The sequence below is a fragment of the Takifugu rubripes genome, chromosome 16 (assembly GCF_901000725.2).
Source record: "Takifugu rubripes chromosome 16, fTakRub1.2, whole genome shotgun sequence".
Classification (NCBI taxonomy): domain Eukaryota; kingdom Metazoa; phylum Chordata; class Actinopteri; order Tetraodontiformes; family Tetraodontidae; genus Takifugu; species Takifugu rubripes.
In genome coordinates, this window is record NC_042300.1 from 3,787,980 (window position 1) to 3,805,725 (window position 17,746).

Sequence of the window (17,746 nt, forward strand, 5' to 3'; positions counted from 1 at the left end):
AACAGTGCGAACAGGAGTGTATTGATGACCCCCGGCACCTCTGTGGTTTATTTACCTTCGATGAAGCAACACAGATGTGTCCAGAAGGTTATAACTGTACATGTAACTATCCCACTTTCACGCCAGAAGATAAAGGTACGCAATTAGTGGATAAGGGATGGTGGTTATGTGGACACAATGCGTATGCAGACCTACCAGCAAACTGGTCAGGAGTGTGTGCTCCTGCACATCTCAAAGATCACACAATTATAATCTATGCCAACAACACCAAGAACACAGCACACAAGCGTTTTAAACGAGATTTGAATGAATACGAGTTCAAACCGCACGACTCAGTGTGGGGCACAGATGTACCACAAGAGTTTAAGCATTGGTCAACCGGAGATAAAGTGACCTTGACTCTCTTTCCGTGGATAGGAGTAGGAAAGAACATATTGAGATTGGAAACGGTTGATTATAGGCTGAAAGTGTTTACTAATTTGACAAAAGTTGCTCTCACAGGAGTCAAGGAAGAAATGACAGCGCTAAGACTGATGACCATGCAGAATAGGATGGCCTTAGATCTCATAACGGCCCCCCAGGGAGGAGTTTGTGCAGTGGTAGGAGATTACTGTTGTACGTTCATCCCAGAGAATGATGCGGACGGTCATTTGATAGATAGCGCATTGAGAAATGTAACTAAGCTACAGAAAGCTATGATTGACGATGGCAGTCCTCCACCAGACTGGCTTACAGAAATGCTGTCGGGGTGGAGGGAACTGTTGTTCAAGATAGGAATGATGATAGGGATAGTGCTGCTAGTATTAGCCATACTAGCTTGCTGTGTAGTACCTCTTGTTCGGGGATGCATTGGCCGGCTCGTGGGATCAGTTGTTACTAGTACTTTGCTGCAGGTGGAAGAACGATCTCTACTGGACGACGATGAAGAGGAATCAGAAGAAGAATGGACACATGTGATGCAAGATGTAAATGAACTGTTTAAGATGTCTTAAGCTGTACACATATTGAACTCTGAGTGTAAGAAATGTGTTTCTAGGAAAATGAAATAATGCATTTAAATTTCATGAAAATGTAAAGATGTAATACTGATGATGAGAATCTAGACGCATTTAACGATAAACAGGAGGGAAATGTGAGAAGAATTATTGTTATTGTTGTTATTAGTATTATCTTTAAATGCTATGGTATGTTGATTTTGAGTGTTTGAGGAATGTTGACAGGAGAAGAAGAACATGAGAATGCAAAAGTGCTGATGCTGCTTACAACCAAGCCCAGCATCCAGATGTATCCTTGTTGATTAGAGAAGTTTGTTAGAGAAGATGTCAGAAGGCAATGAGTTATGAGATCCTGTTTAGACACCCAAAAAGAGCACCAATAAAAGAGGTGAGCGAGAACTTAAAGGTTGTTCAGTTGTTTTAGGTCACCACCGTTCCGAGGAGCACTTCCTTGGGTTTGGCTTGGCACTTTGTTCACTGGCGTCACCATTGATAGCACGTGCACTGTGTAAATATTTTGTAAATAAACTGTAGATCACCGACGTGGCCTTTGTCTGTCTTCTTGGGTCCCTGATAACAAAGTTTTATTGTCCTGTGCTCCTCCGTTAAACGTGTTGCTGGATCTCCTCACAATAGTTGACCTTCCACTGAACTCCAGATACGTAGGTCGGGTCTTTCCGGGCCACTTAAATCTCTTATCTGCAGAATCTCCTTCCTCTGGGTGGCTGAAGGCCTCTAGTTTTAGCTCTACATATTCAAACATCCCCTCTGATGCTGGAGCACCTGTGGTGATTCTACAGTTGAGTCACTTAGAAAGTTGTTACTGATTAAAAGGAGAAGCTGCGCTTCATCGTGACGGTTCAGGTCAGGAGATGAAGATGAGCCCATACTGAGAATAAGGGAATGATACAGTTCTCAGTAGTTCCTCACAGCTCCGCTGCTGTCCACATTCATCACAAAACTCAATACATCAATAATAAACTGGGGGGGAAAAAAGGAACTCAAATCTGTCGAAACCTTAAATGTTTTCATCAGCAACTATGTTGACATTTCCTCTTTCTCTCAAAAGTGTGAAATTATGCCATGAAAAGCTGACCACAGATGGACACAAATTAGATGCATTGAACTTCTGCTAGTTGTTTTGGAAAATTAGCTTCACAATTCTCAACATCAGCTCAAAAGGGAGGCGACACTGGAAACCACAGAAAGCTGCTGCAGTTTCAGCACTAAAGGAAGTCAAATGAAGAGAAGTTCCAGAAGAAAAGGAGACGATAACATGATGGTCGCCTTCAAATGGATTCATGCTTTTATATTTCTAACATTCATGCTTCAATATTCAGGTGAGAATGAGTTCTAATGAAAACAGATTTAAATCTTCCCAATAAATAGCAGCATTTTAATTGTCTCACAATAAATGAACAGAAACAAAGACATTTTCTACCTGTGAACAGATTCTTGTTCTTTTTTTCACAGATGCCAACAGAAAATATCTGACTGCACATCAAGAAGTAACTTTGAGCTGTGAAAACCTGATAAAGGATCAGAAGAATTGTATCTATACTACATGGATATTCAGTGCCAGTAATACATCAGCAACAATCGAGCTGATTACTCTTGGACAGATTAAATCTCATAAACCAGGCAGACTGAGTCTATCTGAGAACTGTTCTCTGACCATCAAGAACCTCAGAGGTGAAGATTCAGGTCTTTATACCTGTCGCCAGTTTAACAGCTCAGGATCACAAACAGGTCCAGATGCTGTAATTGATCTGTCTGTGGTCCCCAGTGAGTATTCCCATCACATAGTTTCATCTTCACCTGAACCACAACGATCATTTCAGTGAGGAAGATTGTGTTGCTGCTGTTGTTGCTCTGTTTGCTCATGTCTCTGTTCTCATGTTTGTTGTGTTGTGTTCTGATCTGTTCTGGTCTATTCTGTTGTGTTGTGTTCTTTTCTGTTCTGTTTTGTTCTATTCCATTCACTTCTGTTGTGTTGTGTTTTATTCCATTCACTTCTGTTGTGTTCTATTCCATTCACTTCTGTTGTGTTGTGTTCTTTTCTGTTGTGTTCTATTCTATTCCATTCACTTCTGTTGTGTTGTGTTCTATTCCATTCACTTCTGTTGTGTTGTGTTCTTTTCTGTTCCATTCACTCCTGTTGTGTTGTGTTGTATTCTGTTCCATTCACTTCTGTTGTGTTGTGTTGTGTTCCATTCACTTCTGTTGTGTTGTGTTCCATTCACTTCTGTTATATTGTGTTCTGTTCCATTCACCTCTGTTGTGTTGTGTTCTTTTCCATTCACTTGTTGTGTTGTGTTCTATTCACTTCTGTTCTGTTGTGTTCTGTTCCATTCACTTCTGTTGTGTTGTGTTCTGTTCCATTGACTTCTGTTGTCTTCTCTTCTCTTCTGCTCTGTTCTGAAGCCACCATCACTACTACGGCATCAATATTTCCAGGAACCACCTCAGCAACACCAACAACCCACCATATTTCTCAGAGCAAAGGTAACGACTCAACAATAACTTGTGTTTTAGTTTCTGGTTTGTGTTGATTTTATTTTCAGTCATCTGCATCCTGGAACATCTCCAGGGAAGCTTCTTCTCTCCACATCACCTGAGAGGGAACATTGGCTCTCTCAACTAAATTAATTGATGGTGAAAGACTTTGATCTGGACCAACAGAGAGGGAACAGCTTCTAAAATGTTCTGTGTCGTTTGGGACCCCGTGACACAAAAACACAACTGTTCAAAGTCATGTTTTGTCATTGCTGCAGTTGCAAGTTTAATTCCAGACTTTTGATTTGTGTCTGACACATTTTCTCCACTGAATGATGTTTTTAAATGTTGCTGTTGTTGGCTTTCTCTGTTTACTCAGGTTTGTCTCTTCTCTTCTCTTCTGAAGCCACCACCACCACTCCAGCAACAACCTCTGGAGATGATAACTGTAAGAGAACATCCGTAACACAACATTAGCTTTTTTAATTTCCTGGTTCCTGCTGTGTTGGTAGTTTGTGTCTGTGTTGCAACCATTCTCCCTGGCAGTAAATCTTAAAAGCCTTTTTTATTTCCCTTTAAAACGGCGCCGCATTAATAAGGAACCTGCGTTTGTGGCATGAGCAGCAGATGAGGAGCTACGTGCTCAATAAAACCCAAACAGCTGCTATTGTTCTTGACTGGTCCCAGCACCTGAGACCATGATGCTGCTACACTGGTGGATGGATGGATGGATGGATGGATGGATGGATGGATGGGTGGACGGATGGATGGATGGATGATGGATGGATGGGCAGATGATGGGTGGATGGATGGGTGGGTGGATGGATGGATGGATGGATGGACGGACCAGTGATCATCCTACATCTCCACGGTATCTGACTGAGCGTTACCTTGACGATGGTCAGGCTCACTGAGCAGTTCAGGAGAGGATGGATCAGTAACCTCGACTCCACTCAACCCCTGTAGGGTGGACGTCCTGCTTGGAACGTCCTGCTTGGAACGTCCTGCTTGGACGTCCTGCAGCTGTTTGGATAAATAAACTTTGCAGCGCTCTAAGATTCATTGTTACGACAAAGACATGATCAACCATAACACAAACTTTTCTTAGAACTAAATTGTCAGTGAAATATTTCTGATCCAAGCTGATTTTAAAAGGTTTGTTGTGGATAATTACTACAGGAACAACCAGAGGAACAAGCTAAAATAAAGAGGTGAAACACGACAGGAAAAACAACATGTTGGTTTGTGGTGATTTCACTTGAATCACCTGAATTCGATGAGATCATCGACTGTTATGGGCTGTCCCATTTCTCCCAGTTAAACCAATGCAGTCGTCTAAATCCTGTCCTGATGATGAAGAGGTCTTCCTCATATAGTGATTATAGGCAGGTTACAGCCTAAAGAGGGTAGTCATGCACATTTATAATGGAAAATCCTTTAATAACCTTAAAGTCCATTAGTCCTTTTTCTACATAGTAACCAGTTTGGGGGATAAGATCCAGATTCATTAATTATTATGTTGTATGAATGAGAGCCAAATATCTCCATTATCTTCCAGATCTGTGGTGGCGGAACCTCTTTGCAGCAGCCGCTTTAGTTGTCCTCACCATCGGTTGCCTCACAGTTTTCATATATAAATGGAGAAAAGGCACTGGTAAGTTTCATGATGTTAATGAAATGTCAGTGTAGAATGATGTGCAAGTCCACAATAATCATAATCATAATGTGCCTTGGCGTCATTATGTTTCCCCGGTTTTATCTAAAGTGTTCCACTAAGAACCCAACCAGCACCAAGAGCATAAACCTCATCTCTGTCCTCTCTTTAATGCTGTTGTTCCACTGTCGCCTGGGTTGATTTGGTTCGGGCACTTGAGTCCAGAAGAGTTGAGGAAGATGCTTTTTTCCTCCATAGCACAATAACACATTAAAAAGGTTCGGACAGACTTTTTGTATGCACAGAAACATTTTGAAAAATATTTCAAAAACTTGTCAGAAATAAAAGGAAGAGCAGCCAAACTCTGAACCACAAAAGATCTCTTGGGGGAGCTTTTTTGACCCAAATACGTTCTCAAAGAAAGAGAAGTTGAAAAAAAGTCTGTCAAAGTGTAGAAAATGAGAGATAAAGTGTGACCCCTTAGGAGGAAACTTCTTAATGCAGAACTGAGTCACACATTTTCGTCTCTTTAGGTCAAAAATGAGGAGAACATTTGTTACGCCTCCATCAGCTACAAGAGCACCAACGGTGGAGCCCAGGTACAACGATAACGGGTCCTTGTTTGCCTTCACAGAAGCTTTCACAGATGCTAAAATATGTTCAGCCTTGGTTTTGGTACATAACTGAATACATTTCTAAAAGATTTAGGTTTATTCTTTTGATTTTTGACCCACGTTCATTATTTTCACATTTGTCCATGATGGATTTGAAGTCAACATCATCCACCAAAGGAGTTCAAACAAAAAAGAATCAGTTTGTTTGGTTGTCAATTCTGTTTCGTTTTTTTTCCTTCAGGTTTTTGCTGATGAAGGTGATCCCAATGTGACCTACAGCACTGTGAGAATGTCAGCACCAACACAACCATCACAGCTCAAATAATAGCAGCCAAGAACTTGTTTTATTTGTTTGTCTGTTTTTATTTGTTCTTGTATGTGCAGAGGTTTTTTGTTAAGAAATGTTTTAATTCCTATATTGTATTACCTGTTAAATAAGTAAATGTAGTCCAAATATGTTTCATTTAGAAGCATATTTTGGTTGATGAGCAAATAGGAGGCTGCATATTTAATTGAATTTCATTCATTTTTAATCGTTTTGATACTTTTTTCATTTTCTTCCTTTTTTCTTGTTCTTTTCAATGACAGCTTTGGTTTTGTAGCATTAAATAACAAAGTGTGTTTACTGTAAGTATGAAATTAAAAGCTATTTCAAACAATGTTTCTCGGAGTCAACTCAGTGGTGAAGACTTTAAAGTATTATTTGTACAATTGGTGTTATTAATATCGGGGACGTTTTAATTCAACCCAAAATTAGGGGGCACTTCTGCCACTGACCAGCAGGGGGCACTAGAGCTCCTTCACCGATGCAGGTTTGCAGACAGCAGCTGTTGTTGCTGAGTAGAGCTCCAGCCTACAGGTATGATTAATGTCTGCATGCCCTGTTCTCAGATGAAGTGCAGAGGAAATGAAGTTGTTCAAAAGAAGTGAATCAACAGGAGATCCTTCAAAAAACAAAGGTGCTAAAAAGAAAATGAGAAGAGGTGCAGATTTGAAGTATATTTCCTCAAAACTAAACCAAAACAAGATTTTGAATTTGGCAGCTCGGTCAGTGGTATTTTAAAATTACTTTTATGATGCATTACAAATAGAATTAAAAAACTAACCGGAAGGAGACTTTTGGAAATACTGACAATCCCAGTGTGTCAGAAGCTGCTCCATAAAAAAAACAGGTCAACCTTTAAAACACAACATCAGCTCCAAGCTTAATGCTCATGACAGTTTATCAAAAAACCTCCCCCGAGTCCAACTTAAATGAACGACCATAAACTGCCCAATCAAGAGTCACAATCACTCATCTGTGTCTGTGCGTACCTCCATAAACACTGACTTTGTGTGAGAAAGCGGAACTTACACATGCACACACTCTCACACACACACTTAAGGACAGTCGTTACCGTGCATGTGAAGCATGAAGTAATTGCAGTGGTGGTGGTGGTGGGGTCAGTAATGCAACTCAGGACAAAGAGCTGTCAAACAAAGTGATTCTGCTTCACCGACGACCCCCAACAGGACACATTCCGATCGGGTGGCACCGGGCTAACTGGAGAGGGGGGGCCGGGACATGAGGAAATGATTCATGGGGATTTGAAGACTACTCTTCTGCCGGTAGCATCATTATAACATGCTTTTCATTGTTGTAGTTGGATTTTTTTGGGGTCATCTTTAAAATGGAGAATTTCTCCTTTTTAGCACCACATCAACCTGAGCTGGCTGCAGGAATTAGAGTAATTACATCATCGCGCATACAAATGAGCTAATTTAGCTTTTCCCCACCTCTCTACGGGTCAGTAGGACCGTGACCCAATTTAACCGTCCAATAAGGAACAGAGCAAAAATCTCCTGAGCCAATGGGACCCGTGGCCCTGCCCACCTGCATGCATAATAATAAGGCGCGGAATAATAACACACTGGGGGGAAACTTGAACGACCGCAGCTCACTCACTGTGCTCTTCAGAATACTTGGTCTCTGAAAAACCATCACCATGGTCGACGCCTTCTGTGCAACCTGGAAACTGGTGGAGAGCGAGAACTTTGATGATTACATGAAACCCCTCGGTCAGTAATGTGCTTCTACCTTTGCTCTTTTTCTTTGATCTCAGTGTTGAAATGTGCTTCATATGTCATGTCCCAGGCGTGGGCTTCGCCACCCGACAGGTCGGGAACGTGACCAAACCGACCGTCATCATCAGCCTGGAGGGCGATAAGGTGGTGGTTCGCACCCAGAGCACCTTCAAAAACACAGAGATCTCCTTCAAGCTGGGGGAGGAGTTTGATGAAACCACCGCCGACGACAGGAACTGTAAAGTAAGAACAAACACTTTCAATCATCTCAGATCGGCATATTCTGGAGTAATCAAGATTAATTGGCCACACTTTTCAGTACGGTCACCATGTGTTGTGTCTCTCAGTCTACAGTGTCTCTGGAGGGAGACAAGTTGGTCCACGTCCAAAAGTGGGACGGCAAAGAGACCACGTTCGTCAGAGAGATCAAGGACGGCAAGATGGTCATGGTACGTTTCTGTCTAAAGTGAACTATGACATAAATAACATCTAAAAGTATAGCATCATGGAACGTAGGCCCAACTACTTTGTTTTTTAGTGTTGTTCAATATGAGGGATTACACTGTAAAACAAGAACACTTACTAAGCTATAATTTAATGGTCTACTTTATATTTTTTTTCTGTGTGATTTCTGGGCAGCAGCAAAATCAACACACATGTAGAAATACACATTCCCACATGTCCAGTCAAATCCCGAATCAAAACAGAAATTGACGAGGCCCTGGAGGGACTCCCAGGTAGCAACTTAAGTGTGAATGTGATGGAACTAAATGTAACATGAAGATTCAAAGTTGTTAAAGCAGAAGTGAAAGTCAAACTTACCTTGCTGAGTCACCCTGGTCTTTTCTATGTCTCCAGATAATAAAGCAATAATTCTGGTGGTGATGCATCACACCTTTGATCCTGATCTGGTGATTGTAGAGAGCAGATTACAGGAGCTCCCTAGAAACGTCCACCTCACTGTCGACTCCCTGTTCCATCAAGGCAGGCTCCTCGGGTGTAACCGCAACGATATTGCCTGGAATCAGATCCAGAAAAGTCTCAACATTCCTATTCCTGAAGTAAACACAAAATGTTGATGAAGATTGTGCAGGAAGTTGTCTCAGTGGTGGACAGTGGCGATGCTGAAGGTGACTGTGGTGGTACCGGTCCAACCCCTGCTTGGCCACATTATGCACAAAATCCCTGGACTGGTTCTTAAGGAACTTCTCAAACTTCTTGAAGGCTTTTTTGTTCGTCACAAACCAGTCCTGCATAGGGCAGAAATGCAAATGTTAGGAGAAAAACGTGCCGTGCATCACAGGACGGCGAGCAGAGCAGAACATCCGATACCTCCGAGTGGATAGAGTTGATGTGGTATTTGACTCCACTTTCAGAGTTGAACTCTTTATTGCAGATCAGACACCTGTACTTTCCTGCCTCAAATTCACCCTGAGATCACAGGAAATACCATCACTCGGAATGTCAGCCACAAAAAATTATTCATCAGACGTGTGAACAATCTTCAAGCGTCCCAGATCTACACCAGGCAGTTCCTGCTTCTGTCCACAGACCAGGGTCACTCAGGGATGTTTCAGAGTTAAAGAAAGATGCCGACGTACCTTCGTACACAGTCCCAGATGAGCCTTCAGCCCCGACACACTGGTGTAGGTGGAGCAACAACCCTGCAACAGTTACCAGCAGCTTCAGTTACAGAAGGAAATAACCCAAAAGAAGACATTTTTAGAATATCCAGAAGATTATAAACTGACCATAAATAGGTCTTTTTGTTCCATTAACGGCACACATTAATCTGCAGTTCCACTGTCAAATGTTGGGAACATGTGATCAATAACTGATCACTGTTGATTCTCTGCATCGGTCTGTGGTCCAGCTCATGTTGGCAGACTTATCAAGTCCAGTAAAAAGAACCCTCCAGAGATTTTGTGCGATGTCATCATGAAAACATGTGTTTCTTCCTAACAATGACTGTTTTTAGACTGCCAGATTATAATAGAACGTTTTAGGCAGATTATTTTGAGGGTGTCTGTGGATCAATCTGATTAATCACAATTCAGACACGGGACCCAGCAATTCAAGTGTTCTTCATTCACATCAGAGATAAATGAAAGGTGGATAAAAGGTGGATGTACTGTGCACATTTCTGTACAGCAGAGCTCCCAGGCCAGACTGGAGCCTGCAGGCAGCTCAGGGGGACTTCAGTGAATACCTGCTCCCTCTCTTTCCCACTTCCTAAACCCCTGAAGTGGGTCAGCAGCTTTAATTTTCTGTCACTGTTCTTCCATTAATGCATTTATACATTTTTTATGGCCCTTTTGAGTTTAAGATGAAGCATCTTCTACCTGGTTGGGACATTTGACCTTCCTCCGCAGCTTCACCTCATTCTTCCACTTCCTCAGCACATCTTGGCTGAAGGCGGGCAGGCCCGGCCGGGCGTACTTCAACTACGAGACATAAAAACGTGAACGAGCACAACAGAATGTCCCGCGTCTGTCCTTCCAGATGTCCTCACCTTTTTATCATCAGGCACCAGGTCCGACTGAAACTTCCTCTTGGGCCAGTCTTTGGGCAGCTCATTGTTGGCGATCTCAGCCAGGTGAAAGTTGGCCACCTGGGCCGAGGCTCGCTGCACCCGACCACTGGCCGTCCTCTCCGGGTTGGCCTCACTCTGAGCATTCTGGGCCTCATCTTCATCGCTCTTCAGCGGCATCTGTGAAGGTGTTGGGTGGAAGGAGAAAATAGCATCCATACATTATATCATTCTCATTTGTTACTTTATATTCACTGTTTTTTATAATGTGTTGATTAGGTAAATACTGTCATATAAAAAGGATATTTTGTTACTGGCATCACTTATTTCACTATCATTTTACGGCAATTACCATTTATAACACCACTTCTATTGCTGTTTTAATTGTAAATGGTGGTAGAAGTGGTGCAAGTAATGACAGAAAGAGTTGATGTAATTTAAATTGGAATTCTCACACTATATTATTACTTATCTTTCATGCACTTCTTGGACCTTCAGTCCTCATACCTCCTGCCATACCTCCTACAGAATTTATTTGGATTACATACATTTGGAAATAAGCAGAGTCCTGCAGAGCGCTGACTTATTATTATTCCGTTTACAGGAATCACTGAACTACTGCTCATAAGTAGTCAGATCTTTGTAACTGAAGGTGAAAATCCCATTGTGACGTCGCTGACCTGGTCTTGAAGCTATTTGCATGTGCCTGAGAGCACAAGTCGCGTTGGGTGCTGTGACTCACAGGAGCGTGCTCCGATCTCAGGTGATACTCCAGACCCGCTTTGGACTTGTAGGGTTTCCCACAGTGGGAGCAGTTGAGCAGCAGCTTCTCCAGCTCAGACTCCTGCTTCCCACACTTCCTCATGTGGTACACGTATCCCATGATGCTGCTGAATGCCGCGTTGCAGCCCTGACAGAAAAGTTGAAGGTTGGAGCTCCTCATCCTGATGCATCTCACCACAAACAGCTAGTTTACCTCTTTGGAGCATTTTAACTTTCCGAGTCTCTTCAGGATTTTGCGTAGTTTCTCTTTGATCACACGATCGTCCAGGTCCTTGGCGTCATTTGACAAGGGCTAAAACCAGTTTTAATGAAACTATTAGGAGAGAAAGAGTGAAATAGAAGAGGTCTGGAGGTCTGACGGTCGTTACCAGGTGGCTGTGGTCGGCCATGATGTGATACTTCATCCCTGTGGACGACTTCAGCTGCTTCCCACAGTGCTGGCAGGTAAAAGGTTGCTGCACATCAGGTTAAATAAAAGACAAACTTAATCACCAACTAATTAAATCACCAATTCTTTAAAAGGCCTCCCTAAAAAGGCCTTATTTGAATAAATGTGGGCTGATGTTTGTGTTAGCGGCTCAAGCTCTGATTCTCTGTAGTGTTTGGCTGCTCAGGGCTCACCTGTCTGCAGTTCTCCATGTGCTTCTTCAGACCTTCAACCGTCTTCCTGCTCACACTTTTACACTTTGGACAACTGACTCTGCCTTTGGCCACAATCTGGATTTGCCAGCGCTCCTCCTCACTTCCTGGAAAAGCAAAAAGGAGAAAGTTGTTTTTTGAGCTCACAACTGTCTAGCCTGGCTCCCAGAAGTTTGATTCTCGTTTGTTTCATGGTTCCTGAGCTAATCTAATCGTCCTCATTGTCTGTTCATGCCGCCCAGCCTGCTCCTCTTCCATCCTGTTTCTTCTGCCGCCTGCGCCTCTTGGTATTTTTTTCCAAAATCTTTGACTGTACCGTAAATGTAACCTTGCTCCAACTCAAGCCAGTAGTGTGTATCTGCTTTTGGGTTCTAGATTCGTGTCTGCAGTTCGCCACAGAAGGTTCCTGCTCCAGAACTGTGCGTCAGTTTCACTCCTGTTCTTCATCAGCTGGTGATCAGGTGAGAATCTTCTCGTGCCTCATGTTAATAACTAAGTTATTGAAAGTGACTTTTCAACACCCTCTGCAGGAACCATCTCATCTGATACTCAGCAGAACTTAAAGGTTGTTCAGTGTTTCCTTTTTAAATGTGTCTCTGCGGTTTTGCTGATCTCATCATGGCTGCAGTTGCTAAAAACACATCAAGCTCCTTGTTTTTGTGATTTTCTTCTTCACTGAGGTCTCTTTTACTGAGCAGTTCCTTCAGCTTCTGCCCTGGACTCCATCGTGCTGTTTATGGGACTGGCTGAACTCTTCCTCATGACTGTGATAACTGTTGTTATGATCCTGTGTCTGATCTGTTTTTGTGCTCTGTTTGTCCACTAGGGGTCGTGGGGGACTCATCTGTTGTGCTGGCTGCCTCCACACCTGCAGCTAATCTGGTCTTTTGGCAGGCCTCTTAAGCAGCCGGCACCAGCCAGTACTCGTGGCAAACTGAGCTTTGATTATTAGCGTTCCTGTGATTGACTGTGTTCCTTTTGTTTTAGGTCACCACCGTTCCGAGGAGCACTTCCTTGGGTTTGGCTTGGCACTTTGTTCACTGGCGTCACCATTGATGGCACGTGCACTGTGTAAATATTTTGTAAATAAACTGTAGATCACTGACGTGGCCTTTGTCTGTCTTCTTGGGTCCCTGATGTCCTGTGCTCCTCCGTTAAACGTGTTGCTGGATCTCACAATAGTTCACTTCCACTGAACTCCAGATACGTAGGTCGGGTCTTTCCGGGCCACTTTAATCTCTTATCTGCAGAATCTCCTTCCTCTGGGTGGCTGAAGGCCTCTAGTTTTAGCTCTACATATTCAAACATCCCCTCTGATGCTGGAGCACCTGTGGTGATTCTACAGTTGAGTCACTTAGAAAGTTGTTACTGATTAAAAGGAGAAGCTGCGCTTCATCGTGACGGTTCAGGTCAGGAGATGAAGATGAGCCCATACTGAGAATGAGGGAATGATACAGTTCTCAGTAGTTCCTCACAGCTCCGCTGCTGTCCACATTCATCACAAAACTCAATACATTAATAATAAACTGGGGGGGAAAAAAGGAACTCAAATCTGTCGAAACCTTAAATGTTGTTTTTCATCAGCAACTATGTTGATATTTCACCCCATTAACATGAGAAGCAGTAAAGAAACTTGACTCTGTCTGGTTGCATAAGACAACCATCACTTAAAACAATAAGGGAAATTTACTAAATCTAATTATATTTCAACTCTAACTCTACCCACGCTCAACTTCCTCTTTCTCTCAAAGGTGTGAAATGATGTCATGAAAAGCTGACCACAGATGGACACAAATTAGATGAATCGAACTTCTGCTATTTGTTTCGGATAATTAGCTTCACAATTCTCAACATCAGTTCAAAAGGGAGGCGACACTGTGGAAACCACAGAAAGCTGCTGCAGTTTCAGCACTAAAGGAAGTCAAATGAAGAGAAGTTCCAGAAGAAAAGGAGACGATAACATGATGGTCGCCTTCAAATGGATTCATGCTTTTATATTTCTAACATTCATGCTTCAATATTCAGGTAAGAATGAGTTCTAATGAAAACAGATTTAAATCTTCCCAACAAATAGCAGCATTTTAATTGTCTAACAATAAATGAACAGAAACAGAGACATTTTCTACCTGTGAACAGATTCTTGTTCTTTTTTTCACAGATGCCAACAGAAAATATCTGACTGCACATCAAGAAGTAACTTTGAGCTGTGAAAACCTGATAAAGGATCAGAAGAATTGTATCAGTACTACATGGATATTCAGTCCCAGTAATCCACAATCAGCAATAATCGAGCTGATTAATCTTGGACAGATTAAATCTCATAAACCAGGCAGACTGAGTCTATCTGAGAACTGTTCTCTGACCATCAAGAACCTCAGAGGTGAAGATTCAGGTCGTTATACCTGTCGCCAGTTTAACAGCTTAGGATCACAAACACGTCCAGATGCTGTAATTGATCTGTCTGTGGTCCCCAGTGAGTATTCCCATCACATAGTTTCATCTTCACCTTTGAACCACAACGATCATTTCAGTGAGGAAGATTGTGTTGCTGCTGTTGTTGCTCTGTTTGCTCATGTCTCTGTTCTCATGTTTGTTGTGTTGTGTTCTGTTCCATTCACTTCTGTTGTGTTGTTGTGTTCTGTTCCATTCACTTCTGTTGTGTTGTGTTCTGTTCCATTCACTTCTGTTGTGTTGTGTTCTGTTCCATTCACTTCTGTTGTGTTGTCTTCTCTTCTGAAGCCACCATCACTACTATGGCATCAATATTTCCAGGAACCACCTCAGCAACACCAACAACCCACCATATTTCTCAGAGCAAAGTTAACGACTCAACAATAACTTGTGTTTTAGTTTCTGGTTTGTGTTGATTTTATTTTCAGTCATCTGCATCCTGGAATATCTCCAGGGAAGCTTCTTCTCTCCACATCACCTGAGAGGGAACATTGGCTCTCTCAACTAAATTAATTGATGGTGAAAGACTTTGATCTGGACCAACAGAGAGGGAACAGCTTCTAAAATGTTCTGTGTCGTTTGGGACCCCGTGACACAAAAACACAACTGTTCAAAGTCATGTTTTGTCATTGCTGCAGTTGCAAGTTTAATTCCAGACTTTTGATTTGTGTCTGACACATTTTCTCCACTGAATGATGTTTTTAAATGTTGCTGTTGTTGGCTTTCTCTGTTTACTCAAGTTTGTCTCAACAACCTCTGCAGATGGTACCTGTAAGAGAACATCCGTAACACAACATTAGCTTTTTTAATTTTCTGGTTCCTGCTGTGTTGGTAGTTTGTGTCTGTGTTGCAACCATTCTCCCTGGCAGTAAATCTTAAAAGCTTTTTTTATTTCCCTTTAAAACGGCGCCGCATTAATAAGGAAGCTGCGTTTGTGGCACGAGCAGCAGATGAGGAGCTACGTGCTCAATAAAACCCAAACAGCTGCTATTGTTCTTGACTGGTCCCAGCACCTGAGACCATGATGCTGCTACACTGGTGGGTGGATGGATGGACGATGGATGGATGGATGGATGGATGGATGGATGGATGGATGGATGGATGGATGGATGGATGGATGGATGGATAGACGGACCAGTGATCATCCTACATCTCCACGGTATCTGACTGAGCGTTACCTTGACGATGGTCAGGCTCACTGAGCAGTTCAGGAGAGGATGGATCAGTAACCTCGGCTCCACTCAACCCCTGTAGGGTGGACGTCCTGCTTGGAACGTCCTGCTTGGAACGTCCTGCTTGGAACGTCCCGCTTGGAACGTCCCGCTTGGAACGTCCTGCAGCTGTTTGGATAAATAAACTTTGCAGCGCTCTAAGATTCATTGTTACGACAAAGACATGATCAACCATAACACAAACTTTTCTTAGAACTAAATTGTCAGTGAAATATTTCTGATCCAAGCTGATTTTAAAAGGTTTGTTGTGGATAATTACTACAGGAACAACCAGAGGAACAAGCTAAAATAAAGAGGTGAAACACGACAGGAAAAACAACATGTTGGTTTGTGGTGATTTCACTTGAATCACCTGAATTCGATGAGATGATCGACTGTTATGGGCTGTCCCATTTCTCCCAGTTAAACCAATGCAGTCGTCTAAAGTCCTGTCCTGATGATGAAGAGGTCTTCCTCATATAATGATTATAGGCAGGTTACAGCCCAAAGAGGGTAGTCATGCACATTTATAATGGAAAATCCTTTAATAACCTTAAAGTCCATTAGTCCTTTTTCTACATTGTAACCAGTTTGGGGGATAAGATCCAGATTCATTCATTATTATGTTGTATGAATGAGAACCAAATATCTCCATTATCTTCCAGATCCGTGGTGGCTGTACCTCATTGCAGCAGCCGCTTCAGTTGTCCTCACCATCGGTTGCCTCACAGTTTTCATATATAAAAGGAGAAAAGGCACTGGTAAGTTTCATGATGTTAACTTAGCAGTGACCAACAGGTCATTTGAAATGTCAGTGTAGAATGATGTGCAAGTCCACAATAATCATAATCATAATGTGCCTTGGCGTCATTATGTTTCCCCGGTTTTATCTAAAGTGTTCCACTAAGAACCCAACCAGCACCAAGAGCATAAACCTCATCTCTGTCCTCTCTTTAATGCTGTTGTTCCACTGTCGCCTGGGTTGATTTGGTTCGGGCACTTGAGTCCAGAAGAGTTGAGGAAGATGCTTTTTTCCTCCATAGCACAATAACACATTAAAAAGGTTCGGACAGACTTTTTGTATGCACAGAAACATTTTGAAAAATATTTTAAAAACTTGTCAGAAATAAAAGGAAGAGCAGCCAAACTCTGAACCACAAAAGATCTCTTGGGGGAGCTTTTTCGACCCAAATACGTTCTCAAAGAAAGAGAAGTTGAAAAAAAGTCTGTCAAAGTGTAGAAAATGAGAGATAAAGTGTGACCCCTTAGGAGGAAGTGCGAACATTGAAACTTCTTAATGCAGAACTGAGTCACACATTTTCGTCTCTTTAGGTCAAAATGAGGAGAACATTTGTTACACCTCCGTCATCTACCAGAGCACCAACGGTGGAGCCCAGGTACAACGATAACGGGTCCTTGTTTGCCTTCACAGAAGCTTTCACAGATGCTAAAATATGTTCAGCCTTGGTTTTGGTACATAACTGAATACATTTATAAAAGATTTAGGGTTATTTTTTTGATTTTTGACCCACCTTCATTATTTTCACATTTGTCCATGATGGATTTGAAGTCAACATCATCCACCAAAGGAGTTCAAACAAAAAAGAATCAGTTTGTTTGCTTGTCAATTCTGTTTCGTTTTTTTTCTTGAAGGTGATCCCAATGTGACCTACAGCACTGTGAGAATGTCAGCACCAACACAACCATCACAGCTCAAATAATAGCAGCAAAGAACTTGTTTTTTTTATTTGTTTGTCTGTTTTTATTTGTTTCATTTGTTCTTGTATGTGCAGAGGTTTTTTGTTAAGAAATGTTTTAATTCCTATATTGTATTACCTGTTAAATAAGTAAATGTAGTCCAAATATGTTTCATTTAGAAGCATATTTTGGTTGATGAGCAAATAGGAGGCTGCATATTTAATTGAATTTCATTCATTTTTAATCGTTTTGATACTTTTTTCATTTTCTTCCTTTTTTCTTGTTCTTTTCAATGACACCTTTGGTTTTGTAGCATTAAATAACAAAGTGTGTTTACTGTAAGTATGAAATTAAAAGCTATTTTAAACAATGTTTCTCGGAGTCAACTCAGTGGTGAAGACTTTAAAGTATTATTTGTACAATTGGTGTTATTAATATCGGGGACGTTTTAATTCAACCCAAAATTAGGAGGCACTTCTGCCACTGACCAGCAGGGGGCACCAGAGCTCCTTCACCGATGCAGGTTTGCAGACACCAGCTGTTGTTGCTGAGTAGAGCTCCAGCCTACAGGTATGATTAATGTCTTCATGCCCTGTTCTCAGATGAAGTAC

General features: G+C 42.0%; 4 protein-coding genes across 9 annotated transcripts; 3 read left to right on the forward strand and 1 right to left on the reverse strand.

The window, feature by feature from the left end:
- The first annotated feature begins 1,621 nt into the window (after positions 1-1,621).
- Positions 1,622-6,245, forward strand: LOC105419043 (uncharacterized). 4 transcript variants are annotated; one of them, XR_003891208.1, is made up of 7 exons: positions 1,624-2,335; positions 2,469-2,780; positions 3,420-3,500; positions 3,871-3,939; positions 5,050-5,145; positions 5,679-5,744; positions 6,001-6,245. XR_003891208.1 is itself a non-coding variant. In XM_029849286.1 (6 exons), the coding sequence occupies exons 1-6, from the start codon at positions 2,236-2,238 to the stop codon at positions 5,687-5,689; spliced, it is 669 nt and encodes a 222-aa protein (XP_029705146.1). In that variant the 5' UTR covers positions 1,622-2,235; the 3' UTR covers positions 5,690-5,901. The 4 variants fall into 4 exon arrangements, 3 of the variants coding, with proteins under 3 accessions (XP_029705146.1, XP_029705147.1, XP_029705145.1); XM_029849286.1 differs by lacking the exon at positions 6,001-6,245 and having other exon boundaries at positions 1,622-2,335; positions 5,679-5,901; XM_029849287.1 differs by lacking the exon at positions 6,001-6,245 and having other exon boundaries at positions 1,626-2,335; positions 3,898-3,939; positions 5,050-5,901.
- Positions 6,246-7,643: 1,398 nt separating this feature from the next.
- LOC115252920 (fatty acid-binding protein, brain-like) lies at positions 7,644-8,326 on the forward strand. Its single transcript, XM_029849301.1, has 3 exons — positions 7,644-7,817; positions 7,894-8,066; positions 8,171-8,326. Exons 1-3 carry the CDS (start codon positions 7,745-7,747, stop codon positions 8,291-8,293), a joined length of 369 nt encoding a protein of 122 aa, XP_029705161.1. The 5' UTR covers positions 7,644-7,744; the 3' UTR covers positions 8,294-8,326.
- Positions 8,327-8,704: 378 nt separating this feature from the next.
- Positions 8,705-11,902, reverse strand: LOC115252915 (zinc finger protein 512-like). Its single transcript, XM_029849261.1, has 10 exons — positions 11,758-11,902; positions 11,505-11,591; positions 11,330-11,428; positions 11,096-11,263; positions 10,336-10,533; positions 10,166-10,267; positions 9,425-9,487; positions 9,156-9,254; positions 8,970-9,073; positions 8,705-8,841 (listed from the first exon to the last, which is right to left on the reverse strand). The coding sequence occupies exons 1-10, from the start codon at positions 11,773-11,775 to the stop codon at positions 8,781-8,783; spliced, it is 999 nt and encodes a 332-aa protein (XP_029705121.1). The 5' UTR covers positions 11,776-11,902; the 3' UTR covers positions 8,705-8,780.
- A 1,616-nt stretch (positions 11,903-13,518) lies between these two features.
- LOC105417539 (uncharacterized) lies at positions 13,519-17,332 on the forward strand. 3 transcript variants are annotated; one of them, XM_029849292.1, is made up of 6 exons: positions 13,519-13,800; positions 13,934-14,248; positions 14,515-14,595; positions 16,103-16,198; positions 16,770-16,834; positions 17,091-17,332. In XM_029849292.1, exons 1-6 carry the CDS (start codon positions 13,701-13,703, stop codon positions 17,103-17,105), a joined length of 672 nt encoding a protein of 223 aa, XP_029705152.1. In that variant the 5' UTR covers positions 13,519-13,700; the 3' UTR covers positions 17,106-17,332. The 3 variants fall into 3 exon arrangements, with proteins under 3 accessions (XP_029705152.1, XP_029705153.1, XP_029705154.1); XM_029849293.1 differs by lacking the exon at positions 14,515-14,595 and having other exon boundaries at positions 13,523-13,800; XM_029849294.1 differs by lacking the exons at positions 13,519-13,800; positions 13,934-14,248; positions 14,515-14,595 and adding an exon at positions 14,604-14,991.
- The last annotated feature ends 414 nt before the right edge of the window (positions 17,333-17,746 follow it).

What these genes read in the sequence shown, in the direction of transcription:
- LOC105419043 (XM_029849285.1), top strand. Translation starts at nt 2,236, where the DNA reads ATGAAGAGAAGTTCCAGAAGAAAAGGAGACGATAACATGATGGTCGCC. An exon ending in ATTCATGCTTCAATATTCAG is followed by an intron (nt 2,336 to 2,468) that starts GTGAGAATGAGT and finishes TTTTTTTCACAG; the next exon opens with ATGCCAACAGAAAATATCTG. An exon ending in TGATCTGTCTGTGGTCCCCA is followed by an intron (nt 2,781 to 3,419) that starts GTGAGTATTCCC and finishes TCTGTTCTGAAG; the next exon opens with CCACCATCACTACTACGGCA.
- LOC115252920 (XM_029849301.1), top strand. Translation starts at nt 7,745, where the DNA reads ATGGTCGACGCCTTCTGTGCAACCTGGAAACTGGTGGAGAGCGAGAAC. An exon ending in TGATTACATGAAACCCCTCG is followed by an intron (nt 7,818 to 7,893) that starts GTCAGTAATGTG and finishes GTCATGTCCCAG; the next exon opens with GCGTGGGCTTCGCCACCCGA. An exon ending in CCGACGACAGGAACTGTAAA is followed by an intron (nt 8,067 to 8,170) that starts GTAAGAACAAAC and finishes TGTGTCTCTCAG; the next exon opens with TCTACAGTGTCTCTGGAGGG.
- LOC115252915 (XM_029849261.1), bottom strand. An exon ending in TGAGATCGGAGCACGCTCCT is followed by an intron (nt 10,534 to 11,095) that starts GTGAGTCACAGC and finishes ACACCTTCACAG; the next exon opens with ATGCCGCTGAAGAGCGATGA. An exon ending in TCAACTCTATCCACTCGGAG is followed by an intron (nt 9,074 to 9,155) that starts GTATCGGATGTT and finishes TGCCCTATGCAG; the next exon opens with GACTGGTTTGTGACGAACAA.
- LOC105417539 (XM_029849292.1), top strand. Translation starts at nt 13,701, where the DNA reads ATGAAGAGAAGTTCCAGAAGAAAAGGAGACGATAACATGATGGTCGCC. An exon ending in TGATCTGTCTGTGGTCCCCA is followed by an intron (nt 14,249 to 14,514) that starts GTGAGTATTCCC and finishes TCTCTTCTGAAG; the next exon opens with CCACCATCACTACTATGGCA. An exon ending in CCATATTTCTCAGAGCAAAG is followed by an intron (nt 14,596 to 16,102) that starts TTAACGACTCAA and finishes ATTATCTTCCAG; the next exon opens with ATCCGTGGTGGCTGTACCTC.